The sequence below is a fragment of the Myotis brandtii genome, unplaced genomic scaffold (genome assembly GCF_000412655.1).
Source record: "Myotis brandtii unplaced genomic scaffold, ASM41265v1 scaffold475, whole genome shotgun sequence".
In the NCBI taxonomy this organism is placed as follows: domain Eukaryota; kingdom Metazoa; phylum Chordata; class Mammalia; order Chiroptera; family Vespertilionidae; genus Myotis; species Myotis brandtii.
The window spans coordinates 4,201,336-4,215,991 of NW_005368148.1; the positions used below are offsets into that span (position 1 = coordinate 4,201,336).

The 14,656-nt window shown below is 39.6% G+C and overlaps 1 protein-coding gene across 2 annotated transcripts in view; it reads left to right on the plus strand.

Annotated features, from left to right (window-relative positions):
* Positions 1 to 14,656, plus strand: part of FAS (Fas cell surface death receptor) — a 28,520-nt gene that overhangs the window by 752 nt on the left and 13,112 nt on the right. For both annotated transcript variants that reach the window (XM_014547487.1, XM_005875943.2), the window contains exon 2: positions 13,371 to 13,536. In XM_014547487.1, the coding sequence (XP_014402973.1) occupies positions 13,371 to 13,536 (166 nt within the window). The remainder of the gene's footprint in view (positions 1 to 13,370; positions 13,537 to 14,656) is intronic.

Genomic DNA, 14,656 nt, shown 5'->3' on the forward strand with positions numbered 1-14,656 from the left:
TCCGGGCGGCGGGAGTGCGCGCCCGGCGGTGGGGAACGCGGGCTGGAACTGACATCGCCGGTTTCCCCCCAAAGTTAGGGAATAAGCCCGAGGCGGTGGTTGCACCTGAAGCTTCTGGCCGCACCGTTTCTTTTTGCAAAAGTGAACTTGGAGCTGCAGGCGCCTTGTTTACTCTCTTGTCACCAGGCAGAAAAAGAAACTGTTTTTGTTTGCTCCCGGAAATGCCTCCTCTCCTTAGGACTGCAAGTCAGTCACTGTCTCTGTGTTGTTGTTTTTCCTTCCTGCTTTTCATTTTCTCCTTGGAATCTTTCTTAGCGTGCACTCCCACGCGAGTTTGTGAACTCGGGGCTGGGGGCAATCTCGGCCTCAGCGCTGTGCTGCTGGCTCGCGCCGCTCACGCGCCCTGGCGTCTGCACTTGGCCTGTTTTGGAATCCGCTTCTCAGCTTGCCGGTGGCTAATAGAATAATCGTGGCCTCTGCAGGCACAATGACGTCTCGAAGCCTCTGAAAGCCAATGGATTCTTATTTTATTGGGTCCTACCGAAGTTCCAGGCACTGTGTTAGGAGTGTTAATAAACATGGTCTCAATCAATTCTCCCAGCAGCTGTGTAGCGAGGAGGATGTCCTCATGTACGTTTTACAGTTGGCAAAATGGGGTTTGGAAAGTTTTTCAACCAAGATCACACAGCTAATAGGTGACAAGGCTGGGATTTAATTTAATTCCAAAGTCCAGGGAGTTTGTTGATTGCACCCATTTCCAAAAAAAAACAACAACCATAAGTTGAAAGAAAATCAAACACAGTAATGTCTGGCACCATCTTATGATTGGGAAAAAAAAATTCTCCCTGATTGGAAAAATTAATTCTCCTTAGTTCCTTCAGAAATATGGTGCAATATTTGGGGCCTTTAGAAACTTCCTTAGAAAAAATTTAAGAATCAAAATTGAGAAACCATTTATAGTCTCAAAGCACATCCTTCTTGCCCTGGCGGGTAGTTCAGTTGGTTAGAGCATTATCCTGATACGCCCAGGGTGTGCGTTTGAGCCCCTGACAAGGCATACAAGGAGAATCAACCAATGAATGCATGAATAAGTGGAACAACAAGTCGATGTTTCTCTCTCTCTCTCTTCCTCTCTCTCTCTCTAAAATCAATCAATAAATTAAAAAACCCACATCCTTTCTCTTCCTTATAATTAATGACTACATTATTGCAATGTTGTTTGCTTTGGAAATCTCTCCTAGTTCTAGGGACAGCAATACTAGTACATGTAGCAACATTATCAAAGCCGGGAGCTATACTTACTTAACTTTATACTATAGCATCTTTACCAGAGGTGCATATTTAAAGCACAAAGGAAACCTTGCTTTTCTGAAAGAATGCATGCACACACACTCATCTATATACATACATTTATTTACATATTCACATTATTATGCTATCTATAATATCATAAATTAAATACAATTTATTATACAAGGTGTTCCAAAAAATGTATACTTTAACAGCTTTTAGTTTAATTTTGAAAATGAAATGTATTTTAATAAACACGGCTTTTATAATTATTCAAAGTGTAGTTATATATTTTTGGGACACCCTTTATTTATAGGATATGTGGCCTAGAAAATTAAGATTTATTAAATATAAATTATAAATGCAGATGAGTAAAAAGAAAAAAAACTGACATAACCCTGTCACCTAGATAATCGTTGTTTACATTCTGTAGTCTGTCCTCCATTTCTCCCTCCTAAAGTGACTCTTTTAAATTTAGTTACACAGAGGCCTACCTTGCACCCACACTTGCCTAATATCACACCTCTATTCTGAAGTTTCTTTTTTTTTAAATTGAATTTATTGGAGTGGCATTGGTTAGTAAAATTATATAGGTTTTACATGTATAATTCTATACTACCTCATCTGTTCATCGTATTATGTGTTTACCACTCCAAATTCAGTCTCCTTCCATTGTCATTTATCCCCTCTATGCCCTCTTTCACCTCCAACTACCTCTTTGTGTTCATCTTGTTTGGGACTCTGCACTTCCTGGACTTGTGTGTCTTTCTTCTTCACCAGGTAAGGGAAGTTTTTGGTCATTATTTCTTCAAATAGGTTCTCAATCCCTTGCACTCTCCCTCCTTCAGGTACCCCTATAATGCAAATGTTATGCTTCATGTTGTCCCAAAGGTCCCTTAAACTATCCTCATTTTTTAGAATTATTCTTCCTTCTTGCTGCTCTGATTGGGTATTTTTCTGCTACCTTGTCTTCCTGATTCGATCCTCTGCTTCATCTAATCTACTGTTTATTCTTTTCTAGTGTATTCTTTATTTCAGATATTGTATTCTTTATTTTTTTTATGCATTCTATGTCATTTTTCATGCTGTTGAAGTTCTCACTAGGTTTCTTGAGTATCCTTTTAACCACTTTTTTGAACTCTATTTCTGGTAATTGCTTACTTCCATTTCATTTAGCTCTTTTTCTGGAGGTTTCCTATTCTTTTATTTGGAGTTTATTTCTTTGTCTCCCCAGTTTGGCTGCCTCTTTATGTTTGTTTCTATGTATTAGACCAGTGGTTCCCAAACTTATTTGGCCTACCGCCCCCTTTCCAGAAAAAATATTACTCAGCGCCCCCTGGAAATTAATTTTTTTTTTAATTTTAATAGCAATTAAACAGAAAGATGTATGTATTAATGTTTCTACCTTTTTCGTAAAATATAGTAAAGAAAGGTGTAAATTAGAAACATTGAAGTTTGAAATTATGAAATTATTTATTGAACTCAGAATAGAAAGGTAATACAAAAAAAGTTAAAACGCACCTGTGGCCATCACCGCCCCCCTGGATCGCTGCAGCGCCCACCAGGGGGCGGTAGCGCCCACTTTGGGAATCACTGTATTAGATAGATCTGCTATATCTCTTAGCCTTTGTATAGTGGCCTTATGTAGTAGGTGTCCTGGGGGACCAGTGGCACAGTCTCCTTGATCAGTTGGGTTGGGTGCTCCAGGAATGTCCCTTGTTGGGTTATGTGGCCCCTCCTGTTGTAAATGAATCTTGATTGTTAATTGCCCCATTCATGCACGAGGCCATCCCTCAGGCTGGGTGACTGTGAGGATTGACCCTGACTGCAGTGTACAAGCTGCTGTGCAGGTGTTGACCACAGGAGGCAGATTACACCTCAGCAGGGTCTGGTACCACTTTTGAAGCTAATTGGACCCTGCTCTGATGCTGTCTGAGGGTGGCCACTGATCAGTGTCAGGCCAGCAGTTTATCAGGTCCAAAGAGACCAAGATTTGGCCGTGTGAAGGGAGGGCTCTGCACCAGTCTGGCATGTGAGGGGGAAAATGGCTCTTGTCCTAGAGCCATGCAACTCAGTGTTTCCAGATTCTGTCAGGAGTTCAGTCTCAGCAGGGTGGGGACATAAGGAGTCAGGAGGATGGGGCTAGTGCTAGTCAGTGGATCTCCCAGGAGGGAGAGGTATCCGTCAGGCTTGGGGGATGGGGGGTAGTGGCTCCCACCCCTGAGTCACACAACTCAGTTTTGCCTGGATTCTGCCCAGACCTCGGCAGGGTGGAGCCACTAGCAGTCAGGAGGTTGCATTTGCCAGGGTCCCCAAGCATGGTGACAGCAGATTTTTCATGGCAGGGAGGCATTGCAGGTCAAGTTCATGAGAAATTAGGGGGCATGTCCCCCATCCCAAAGCCACACAATGTAGTCATTGACATCCCCTGAGTCTGCCTACACCCCAGCCCAGGCAGCTGACGGCTCGATAAGGCATAAACTCCACAGGGAGGGACAGCAGGGAGTCCAGGGGAGGCTATTGCATTGCCCCAGGCTGATGCCATCTGCACGGGAGTGCTCCACCCAAGAAAGATAAGGTCTGTGGTATGGGAGAATGGCTCCTCACAGGAATCCTGGTGGATGGTCCTTCAGCTCTCTCTTCAGAGTCACAAACCCCAGTCTCTTTCTCAAGTGACTCTAACCCACTCCACCAGATCCCAGGGTGAGTGGCTGTGAGTGAGATTTTGTGACCCTTTAGGAGGGTACCTGTGTCTCTAGCAGACTTTCATTTCTCCCTGGTGGGCAGAATTCCCACTGATATTCATAGCCAGATGTTTTGTGGGCACCTGTTCCCAGCTCTGGTGCTCTAAGCTGGAGAGCTTGGTTTGGGGTTGAGACCCAACACTTCTCACTTTGTGGCTGAGGTATCCCTCCGGCAAAGAGGGTGCTGTTTCTGAGTAAATCCCTTTGGGACACTAGTAATTTCCTTCTAAATAGTTCTTATAGTGGAAGCGTCAATATTTCGAAGGAATCTCTCTGAAGGCCACAAGAATGCTTTAGGGCAGCTGGATCACTCTAGAACAGCTGTCAGTTGGAGAGAATAACTGTTTGCTAAGAAATGATCAAAAACCTGAATAAGGAAATTCCCCTCTTGAAAACCCCTTGTGAGTTAAATACCTTTTGGCAAATTATCTTGGGTTTCAAAAGTCCCTTAATGAGTCCCATGTTTTCTAATAGGTCTTTAGTACCTATTAGAAAAAATAATTTAAAAAGTTAAAAAAAATAATAAAAGTACATAATTTCAAATTTGATCCATAAGATAAAAAGCAAGTTAACCCAAATTAGGACAGTGACTCCATCTCTTTCTTCTTTTTTAAATAGGTAAATATAGAGACATTGATCATATGATGTAAAACAAAAAGTAATTCTTGAAAAAGAAAAGTCATTCATTATTTCACCACCTAATACAAGTGTTTTTTATTTTACTTACAGCCTCCCTGGCCTTGTATACACATGTACAAAATTGCATATGCATTCAGTGCTTTTTATAGCCTGCCTCTTGTAGTTTGTGTATTCATCAATCTTTTTCTATTTTTACATAATTTTCATATCATAATATTTATTAGATGCATTATAGAGAGAGCATTTGTTAAATGACCTTACATTACTATAATTCTTATCACATTATTTTATTACTTATAATCCTATATAATAAAGTGACAATATGCAAATTGACCATCAGACCCTCACAGTAGCAGCAGCAGAGGTGTGTTGGGGGCATCGCCTTCCCCTGATCACTGGGTCATCTCTCACCCATGAGGGCTCCCGGACTGTGAGAGGGGGCAGGCCGGGCTGAGGGACACACCACCCCCACCGCCAGTGCATGAATTTTCATGCACCAGGCCTTTAGTTTATTCATAATCCCTAAACCCTTTAGATGGAGGGAGTAATTTGAAGCTAGGGAGGAAAAGGATTTATCCAAGGTCATAGGATATATATATATGTATATGTATGTGTGTGTGTGTGTGTGTATGTATGTGTGTGTGTATATATATATATGTAATTACCTAAAAATTATTTTAGAACTGTTGTAAGTACCTTACAAAAGGTTTCTGGATCCAGTAGACTGTTTTTTCACATGAGTATAGATTTAGGCCTGTTAAAAAACTGGCCCTTCACTGCCCCAGTCTCTGTTTTGTTTAGCTCATGTATTATTGATACATACATTATGTATGTATTGTACTTTTTGTGCTGTGTGTGTGTGAATCCATTCACAAAAGTGGGAAAACAGCATTTAACTACCTCATAAGTTATAATCATTTCCTGGAAAACCCTGGCTTTAAAAATAAAAATAAAATGTTTTTTAGCTTTTTATGTTGTTGGATTCCCAACACCAAGTATCTTTAATCCTTATTGTTTTTTACTTTTATTTTATTTTGATAAATTATTTTGTTAAATTTTTTGAAGTGAGAACATGAGTAGTAAAGCCCAAATTAGAAAGTTGATTGTTGTAAGATTGGTGACTCCATCTTCCATAGAAGGAAATGAACAAGATGTCCCCTTTGATCACAGCTCTGTTCTTGATTTGGAATGAACTTTTGTGCAACCATGCCACTCCCACCTATGGCATTTAGAATCAGCATTCACAGCAATATTTGACAATTAGCACATGTTCCATTAAGTGGCTATGATAGTGAATTTAGTATGAAGTTACGCATTTTGAGCAAGGAAATCTTATAAATTTGCAAATCTTACTACAAATCCAACTGGTGGGTGTACTCAGCCCAGCCAAGTGAGCAAGCCTACTGCAGGTTTTGTTAAGCTGTGGACTGGAATAAACTTGCATATTTACAATAAACTCAGCATTGGATTCATTAACAACAGGTTGTCCTTTCATTAAAACTTGCAGCATTATAGATCTACTCCCCTCTGTGTTCTGGGAGGCCATGAAAATATAAGATGTGAGAAAGGTCAATATTGATTTCTGAGGGCAAAGATCTTGGAGGTGGTGGGGGAGGGAAGAGAGAGAGAGAGAGAGAGAGAGAGAGAGAGAGAGAGAGAGAGAAAGAAAGAAAGAAAGAAAGAAAGAAAGAAAGTAAAAGAATGAATTTAGAGCAAGTGGGTTAAGGTTCTTGCCCCTGGCTGAAAATTGAGCTTTGGTTTCTAGCCATCCTCACAAAAGTTGTACCATAGACTGTTTTTTTCATGTAAGTGTCTGTATGGATTTAGGCCTAATTTCAAAAGTTGGGCCTACACTGCCCCAGACTGTTTTATTTAGACTGCATGGTATTAACACACAGAATATGTATGTATGTGTATGTATATATTTTTAATATTAGTTGCCACCATTTAAATGTTGCAGGATTTTGGTTTCTCTTAGAAAGATGTGGGCCCACACGCCATGTGGCTCTTACTCTGAACCAAATGGCATCCCCTCTAGACAAGCCCTTTAGACAAGCCCTTCCTACTCATTCTTTTCTGCTCCCCCTGAATGCTTTACTCTTTCTGTGCTCCCACTGTGGCTCCTCTGGGCATGAGGACTATAGGGCTTTAGTTTAGGATTTTATAGCCCTTCCTTTACCCTTTTCTTCCACCAAAGATGACCTGTTTTATTCAGGCTTATTTTTAGAAGGGTCATGATTTCTCCATGAAAAGTCAAACTCTGATTTGCAAGTGCAGAACACTTACAAATGTTGTTAATCTATAAAGCTCTTTCGTCCTCACATGTAAGTGTAACTTACAGCCTTTATTTTGCTTTCCTTTTTTTTAAAAAAAAATATTTTTTATTGATTTCAGAGAGGAAGGGAGAGACAAAGAGAGAGAGAGAGAGAAACATCAATGATGAGAGAGAACCATCAATTGGCTGCTTCCTGCATGCCCCACACCAGGGACTGAGCCCACAACCCAGGCATATGCCCTGACCTGGAATCAAACAGTAACCTTCTGCTTCATAGGTTGACGCTCAACTACTGAGTCACCCCAGTCACCCAGAGCCCAGTTGTTCTCCACTGCAGTGAATATCACAATAACTGGGGTGCTTGTTGAAGATAATCACAAGGAGAGCCTCATGCTCAGAGATCCTGAATCTTTGGGTCTGTAGTGGGACCTAAGCACATTTTTTTTAAGCATCACTACTTGATTCTGATGTCCACCAGGGTTTTGAGAACTATTTTTCAAATGCTAGCACTAAACTCAAAATCTAATCCCAGACGGAACTTTCTAGATTCCTCATTTTATTTTATGTATTGCTTGATTGGTCAGGGGTCTAACCTGCCTCAACTATCTCGCTCCTGGTCTTCCCAGAAACTGATCTTTAGGAAGAAAGAAGACATTATTAGGATAAGATTACCTGCTATTTTTACTTATATGTTTTTTTAAAAAGAATGAATAGCATCTTCACTTGCCTTTTTCATGTAGAAAATTCATCTATTTTTATGACAGTTTTTCAATAATGTACCTACCTCAAAATGTCATTACTGTTTCCTTATTTTTTACACAAATATGTTAGAGGTGCATTATATAATTGGAAATAGTGAACTATTCATGGTATCTTTAGAATTTCTTTTTCTGCTGGTGTTGATAAGTAAAAGTCTAGAAAACAAGTGAGCAGAATTAATCAGCTGAGCTTCATGTATCTTTCCATTTGTGTTCTCAGCAGCAGAGGACAATGAAATGTCAACCCACCTAGTGGGGCCTGGAAGGCTGGGAAGAAGCTGTTCGGGCTCCTGTCAGCCCCTGATGATACCAGTTCTAAAAGCCACTTGAAATCTTTTGTTTATTTAGCTCAGTGTTAGTGCAAGATGAGAAATGCTTGTGCTCAGCTATGAGGAATCCCAAGTGCTTGTGTGCCATGACACCCTTCAGGTTCAGAATCTGAGGGAATCAAGAGGCTGTATTGATTTCTTAGGGCTGCACCACACGTACCACAGACTGGGTGGCTTAAACTACAGACTTTCATTTTCTCACAGTTCTGGAGGCTAGACATCTGCAGTCAAGTTGTTGACCAGGTTGGACCCTTCCAAAGGCCATGAGGAAAGGCCCTGTCCCAAGCCTCTCTGCTTAGCTTATGAATGCCCTTCTCCCTGTCTTTATACCTTCTTCCCTTTGTGTCCGTGGCCAAATTTCCTCTTCTTTCTTATAGGGACACTAGTCCCTATGAGTTAGGGCATACCCTACAGACCTCACTTTTAACTTAATTATCTCTTTAAAGACCTTATCTCTAAATATGGTGATACCTGGGGGTACTAGGGGTTAGGACTTCAACCTAAGAATTTAGAGGTGGGGTAGATGTGATTCAGGCCATAAGAGTCCTGACTCTCTTGAGGTAGCAGTATGCCGTGGACCAATCTCTACACGAGTTTGGGGGCGCAGCTTCCTCTGAGGGGCTTGAATTGGGTCATCTCTAAAACCCTTTCTGCTCTAAAATGGTAAATAAAGTGAAATACCAATTTTCAGGTTATATGACTAAGATCTTAGGAATTAGCTAGAGACTGCTGGTGTCAACACTTTTTAAAAAAAATATATATTTTATTGATTTCAGAGAGGAAGTGAGAGGGAAAGAGAGAGAGACACATCAATGATGAGAAAGAACCACTGATCGGCTGCCTCCTGCATGCCCCCCACTGGAGGTCGAGCCCACAACCCGGGCATGTGCCCCCCCGACCGGAATCGAACCTGGGACCCCTCAGTCCACAGGCCGACTCTTTATCCACTGAGCCAAACCACCCAGCACAACACTTAAAAAAAAAATCTCACTTTCTCTTTCTACCATCCTCACAAGTAACCCATTGCCTTCTGTTACCTCTTAGCTGAATTTTGAAAGAGAGTTTGCATGGTAGGTAGAGGGGGACTCTTTTCCCTGGAACCCCATCATCCGCCTACTCTCATCATTCTGTTGGAAGTTCCCCACGAGGAGTTAAAATGTCCACTTTCAATTTGAGATATCTAACTTTTAAGTCACTTTATTAACATGCATTTTTAAATGACTAATAATTTTATTTTATTATACTGGATAATAACACTCGTTTAAGGAAATATATCCAATTAAAGGTGAATGGTTATGATGTTGGATTTAGTAAAATTATAGGACTACTATTGAAACCTAGAACAGCAAAATATAGAAAATTTATATGAAGGATAAAGTGCTAATAATTAAATGCAAATAATTTAGAATATTTTCCACCTTCCAAATACTAGGCTGCTGTTATAGATTCACTACTGTTATTATTCAGATTGTCTAATCTTATTGAAAAAAAATAGCACAAATGATAAATCAAATATCTTTAGGTTTAACGCAATCCTGCTACCTCTACAGTTGTCCCTTTTTATTTTATTTTTTATTATACAACTAACACTTGTCCCGTATAGAAAAACATGTGTTAAAGCAAAAACACACACACATACACACCCACAACCACAACAACTCACTCATAGTCTTGCCAACTAGAAATAAACACTCAACATTTTGTTGTGTTAAAATAATTTTCTGCTGAAACATTTCTTTATTATTGAAATGTTCCCTCTGTTCCCCCTTCTTTCTATTTTCTTAACCCCTGACCTTCCAGCACTGAACCCTCTCCATGACCACTATATTCCTTGGTGAACACAGCATTTTCCTGCAGTATCTGAGCACAATGATTGTCTTGAATAAACTCCCTTCTGGGCTTTGGTTGGAAGTAGACCACTTACATGTAAACTCTTTGAGAGTAGAATCTTTATCTGTTTACTGCCATACTCCAAGGTATCTGTCTGGCACATAGTAGGTATTCAACAAAGTATTTGCTTAATTATTCATTGATTAATGGAATAGCTAATATTATTATTCCCAGAAGAATATACAATTGAGTTTTCTCCGATTTTTAATCTTTGTTATGACCGATTTAAAATTATTTCGATTCCTCTTTTTCCCCATTTGTTTATTACTTGCTTTAGTTTATTCACATTTCAGAGTTTGATTTAACTTATTTTTACACCTTTTTAAAAGTTTTTTCTGATAAAAAATTTTTGAGCACTCAGCTCATTTACTTCTTTGTGGGTTTCCTGCCTTGTCACAGTCAAAATGCCTCAGCTTCTGCCTGGAAAGTTTGGGTTACATCTTTGCATACTGCAATCTTGAGCTAAATGCAAAAACTTTTTAAAAATACAAGCTATATGGAGCCTTGCTTACATCTCATCATGCAGCAGTCACAACATACTCTTCAAACCTAGCTTTCTTTTTCATTCTTGACATAATTTTTTGATGCTGAACTAAATAAGAAATGTTTCCAGAAATTCAACTCTGTGAAGCAGGTGTGAGCAAGTAAATATGAGTGAGGTCGGTATCGGTGCTTCATGGCCAGGATATTTGTGTCTCTTCAGTGCTCTACTTCAGGTTGCACATTGCTCCAATTCTGAATGTACTTTGCACAGTAGATTTTGATTTCCAATCAAGAACTTGAAAGCTAAAACAAAATGAATTAGGTAGTTTCTTTTAGACAGCTCCAGAAAGCTGAGTATATGCAGTTTTCCAGAAATAGCACTAATGCAACACTCCATAAATATAAAATGTGCTGTGTCCCTGAGCATTTGATCATTTAAACCAAGGATTGTGGGCCTGGTCATGAGATAGCCTCATGAATATTGGGTAAAATTAGCATACCCAGAGGGATAGGGTGCTCTAGCCATTGGACACACACACACAATTGGGTATCAACTCTGGATGCTTTCATGTGCTGGCAATATCTGGAATGTTAAATGGTTAGTATATTTAATTCCAGGCTATCACATAGAACAACGAGGTAATAATGGAATAAGGATCATAAAAATTTGAATGATTTCTTGTGAAAGCCCTTTCCATTAAACATTTTGGTATGCTTTCAATTGCATTATTATTATTTTCTAGAGTGCCCAATTCAATTGCTATTTATTAGCTGTAAATTCTCTGATCTAGAAGAAGGACTGATATTAACAGGAAGGCAGGATGACCTGTAGAGAAAGTAAGAAGTAGGGAACTGTCCTGAAAAGATAAATTGATGCTAATACATTTTTTTATTCCAAGCTGTATGAAAAGATCATAGATTCAAATGTGTTTTAAAAAGTAAGAGTCATGCAAATATTAAGGGTAAAACATCCCCCAAGTTATCAATCTATTACATATCACATGCTCATGTGCAAATCTGCTTCTGGAAACTAAACATTCACTTTTTATTACAATCAATGTTTTTAGTCCCAGAACCTGACTCAAGAAATGTCTGTTGGATTGAAGACTCAGTAGCTTGATAGTAAAGACAGCATATTCAGACATAATTCCTCTGATCTGTGTCTTAGTTGTTCTCTAGATAGAGTTGTTTTCATATAGAAAGTAAGCTGTATTCTCTGGTAAGTTCACCTCCTCTTGGGTGGAAGGGAAACAACATGTAATAGGCGTTAGGAGACTTAGACAAGTCCTAGCTCTTTATCTTTTGCTAACGAGTGACCTTGAACAAGTCAGATATTTTCTTGCTATTTTGGTATTGTTTTCCCTCCTGGAAGACTAGATATTAGTAATGCATTTTTAAATACATTCATCTGAGGAGGAAAAGTGGACAGCCATATCTTCCTTATTCCTTCTTTGGAGGTCCCATGGTATCCTGTGACCTGAAGGGGATACAGGCTTGGTGACCACAGGGGGAAGGGCTGAAAGGGAAGAGATAGGGGTTCCTGTGGCAGTGATTGATCTGTGTGGCACATTTAGTTCTCATGACTCAGAAGATGCCAGTATTATCGCTATATCATAAAATACAAAAAATATATATGCCATGAAAACTATGAAAAATGACCATGAGAAAAAATCCCCAGAACTAATAGTTTAAATTTTTTGATGCTTGGCAATAGAATGTACATTTTATACATAAGATGAGAGATTATTTGAATTCATGTTTAGAGAAATAAAAATAAATAAATAGTAGGAAACCTGGGGGAAAAACATTACCCTCAAGTGTTTCCAAACATTTTTTTAATCCTCACCTGAGAATATGTTTCTTGATTTTAGAGAGAGAGGAAGTGAGGGGAGGAGAAGAGGGAGAAACATCAATGTGAGAAACATTGATTAGTTGCCTCCCATATGTGCCCTGACTGGAGATCGAACCTTTGGTGTACAGGATGATGTTTCAACCAGCTGAGCCACCTGGCCAGGGCCCAAACATTTTTCTAGGAACTCTAGTCTATAACAGATACATTTGATACAACATCACTTGGATGAACTTTTATCTCCAGAAGACAGGAGCCAAAAATAGATTAAAGATTGGTTCTCTATTAAGTGAAGTTTCTTTTTTTTCTGAACAAAGGTGAAGAAAATTCTGTTAGATTTATTGTATGATTTGATAACCAGAAGGATTCATCAAAACTGCTGATTCTATGACAATGTATAAAAGGGGAAGAAATAGAACATGCTATAAGCTACATGCCAGGCTTGGAAGAAAGTATCACTTTTTACCTTCACAATAACCCTTAACCCTTCAAGACAGAAAGTACAGATCAGGAAATTGAGGACCGGTGAGGTTATAAAACTTGCCTAAAGTCACATGTTGGTGGCAGAGCTGGGATTCAAACAGCAGTCATTTTGAAATGTCATGGTTTTTCCTACTCCACTATGCTGCCCCTCAGTGGAACTTTATAATAATGGTAGCAATAATAATTCACAATCATACTGCTTATTGACTATTTATTTATTATGAGCCAAGAATTGTGCAAAGACCTTTAAGTGCATTATTTTATTCAATTAACAAACCCATGAAGAAGAGATTATTTGCACTTTGTAAATAAAAAACACAAAGACTCAGAGAACTTAAGTGACTTCACTTAAAGTCACCAGGCTAGTAAGTGGGAGCTAGTGTTTACTTTTGAGCCCAGAGCCCATTCATGATGCTGTTTCTAGGGCAGATTGGAGAACCGACATCTGAACTGTCCTTTAATGGACCTGCTCCTTTTTTGGAGATGGGTCAACACAACAGGAGGATGGAGGCCCACACTGATTTTGCCTGTGTACGGCAGCAAATACAGCCATTTGGGGCAGTTTATCCTTGCTTACCAAGTTCTTTAGATCAGAAGCCAGTAAAATTCTCTTCATACTTTTCTTTGCAGATACTTGCCATTTGCGCTGAATCATCGACTAAAGCTGATAATGCCCAAGTGACTAATACCTACTCTGAGCTGTTGAAATTGAGTAAGAACGTTACCAAAAGAGAGTCTGGGTGCCCGGAAGGCCAACAGCGTCACGGCAGTTTCTGCTGTCGGCCATGTCTTCCTGGTATGTCACACACACATGCAGCAATTAGAGTGAGAATCAGGGTGATGAATAGCATATCGTAATGATGAAGAAAATGTTTTTACAGCACTTGGTTCTCCTGTATAATTGCATTACTAAGCACAAAAACCAACTAGGAAATTATTTTACCAAGACATGTTAAGCCCTAGCCGGTTTGGCTCAGTGGATAGAGCGTCGGCCTGCGAACCAAAGGGTCCTGGGTTTGATTCCGGTCAAGGGCATGTACCTTGGTTTCAGGCTCCTCCCTGGCCCAGACCTGGGCTCTCATGCAGGAGGCAACCAATCAATTGTTTCTCTCACATCGATATTTCTCTCTGTCTTTCCCTCTCTCTTCCACCCTCTCTAAAAATCAATGGAAAAATATCCTCGGGTGAGGATTAAAAGGAAAAAAAAAAAGACACGTTTAATTCATCTTTATCACACTTGTTGGATGTGGGTATAAATAAGTATAATTTATACACGTTTAATTCATCTTTATCACTTGTTGGATGTGGGTATAAATAAGTATAATTTATAAATGCTATGTACCTCTGAAATGAGAGGATTTATCTATTTAGCTGCATTTTTCACTAGCAAAAGAAGACTCATTTGTGGGTATTAAAGCTCATCATTTCAGAACGGATTAGTATATTTCATAATAATTGTGGCAATCTGAAAGCAAGTATTTCAGTCCTTCTGCACAACTAGAGACACTGAAGCCTGCAAACAGCATTTGCATTTTGCAGCCTAATAACTAGCCAAGCTAGAAAAGCAATAGACAAAAACCAACGGTTTTTAAACATCAGTATTTTGAAATACAAACTAGTTTCAGATCGGAAATCCTTCAAACACCAGCAAATTGGAAGCTAAGCAGAATGCAATTGTGCAAGCTGTTTTTCAACATGGAGTAAACTGACGACTATTTCATACAGATATGAATCTCTTCTTGCTGCTTTGTGAAGTAAGACAGGAAGATAAAGGAAAACAACACATGGATTGCCCGTAACTGCTTCTGCCTGCCAGCCTGATAGACCCTTAACTGCTCCCCTGCCAGCCTGATTGACACCTAACTGCTCCCCTGCTGGCCTGTTTGCCCCCAACTGCCCTCCCCTGCCGGCCCAGT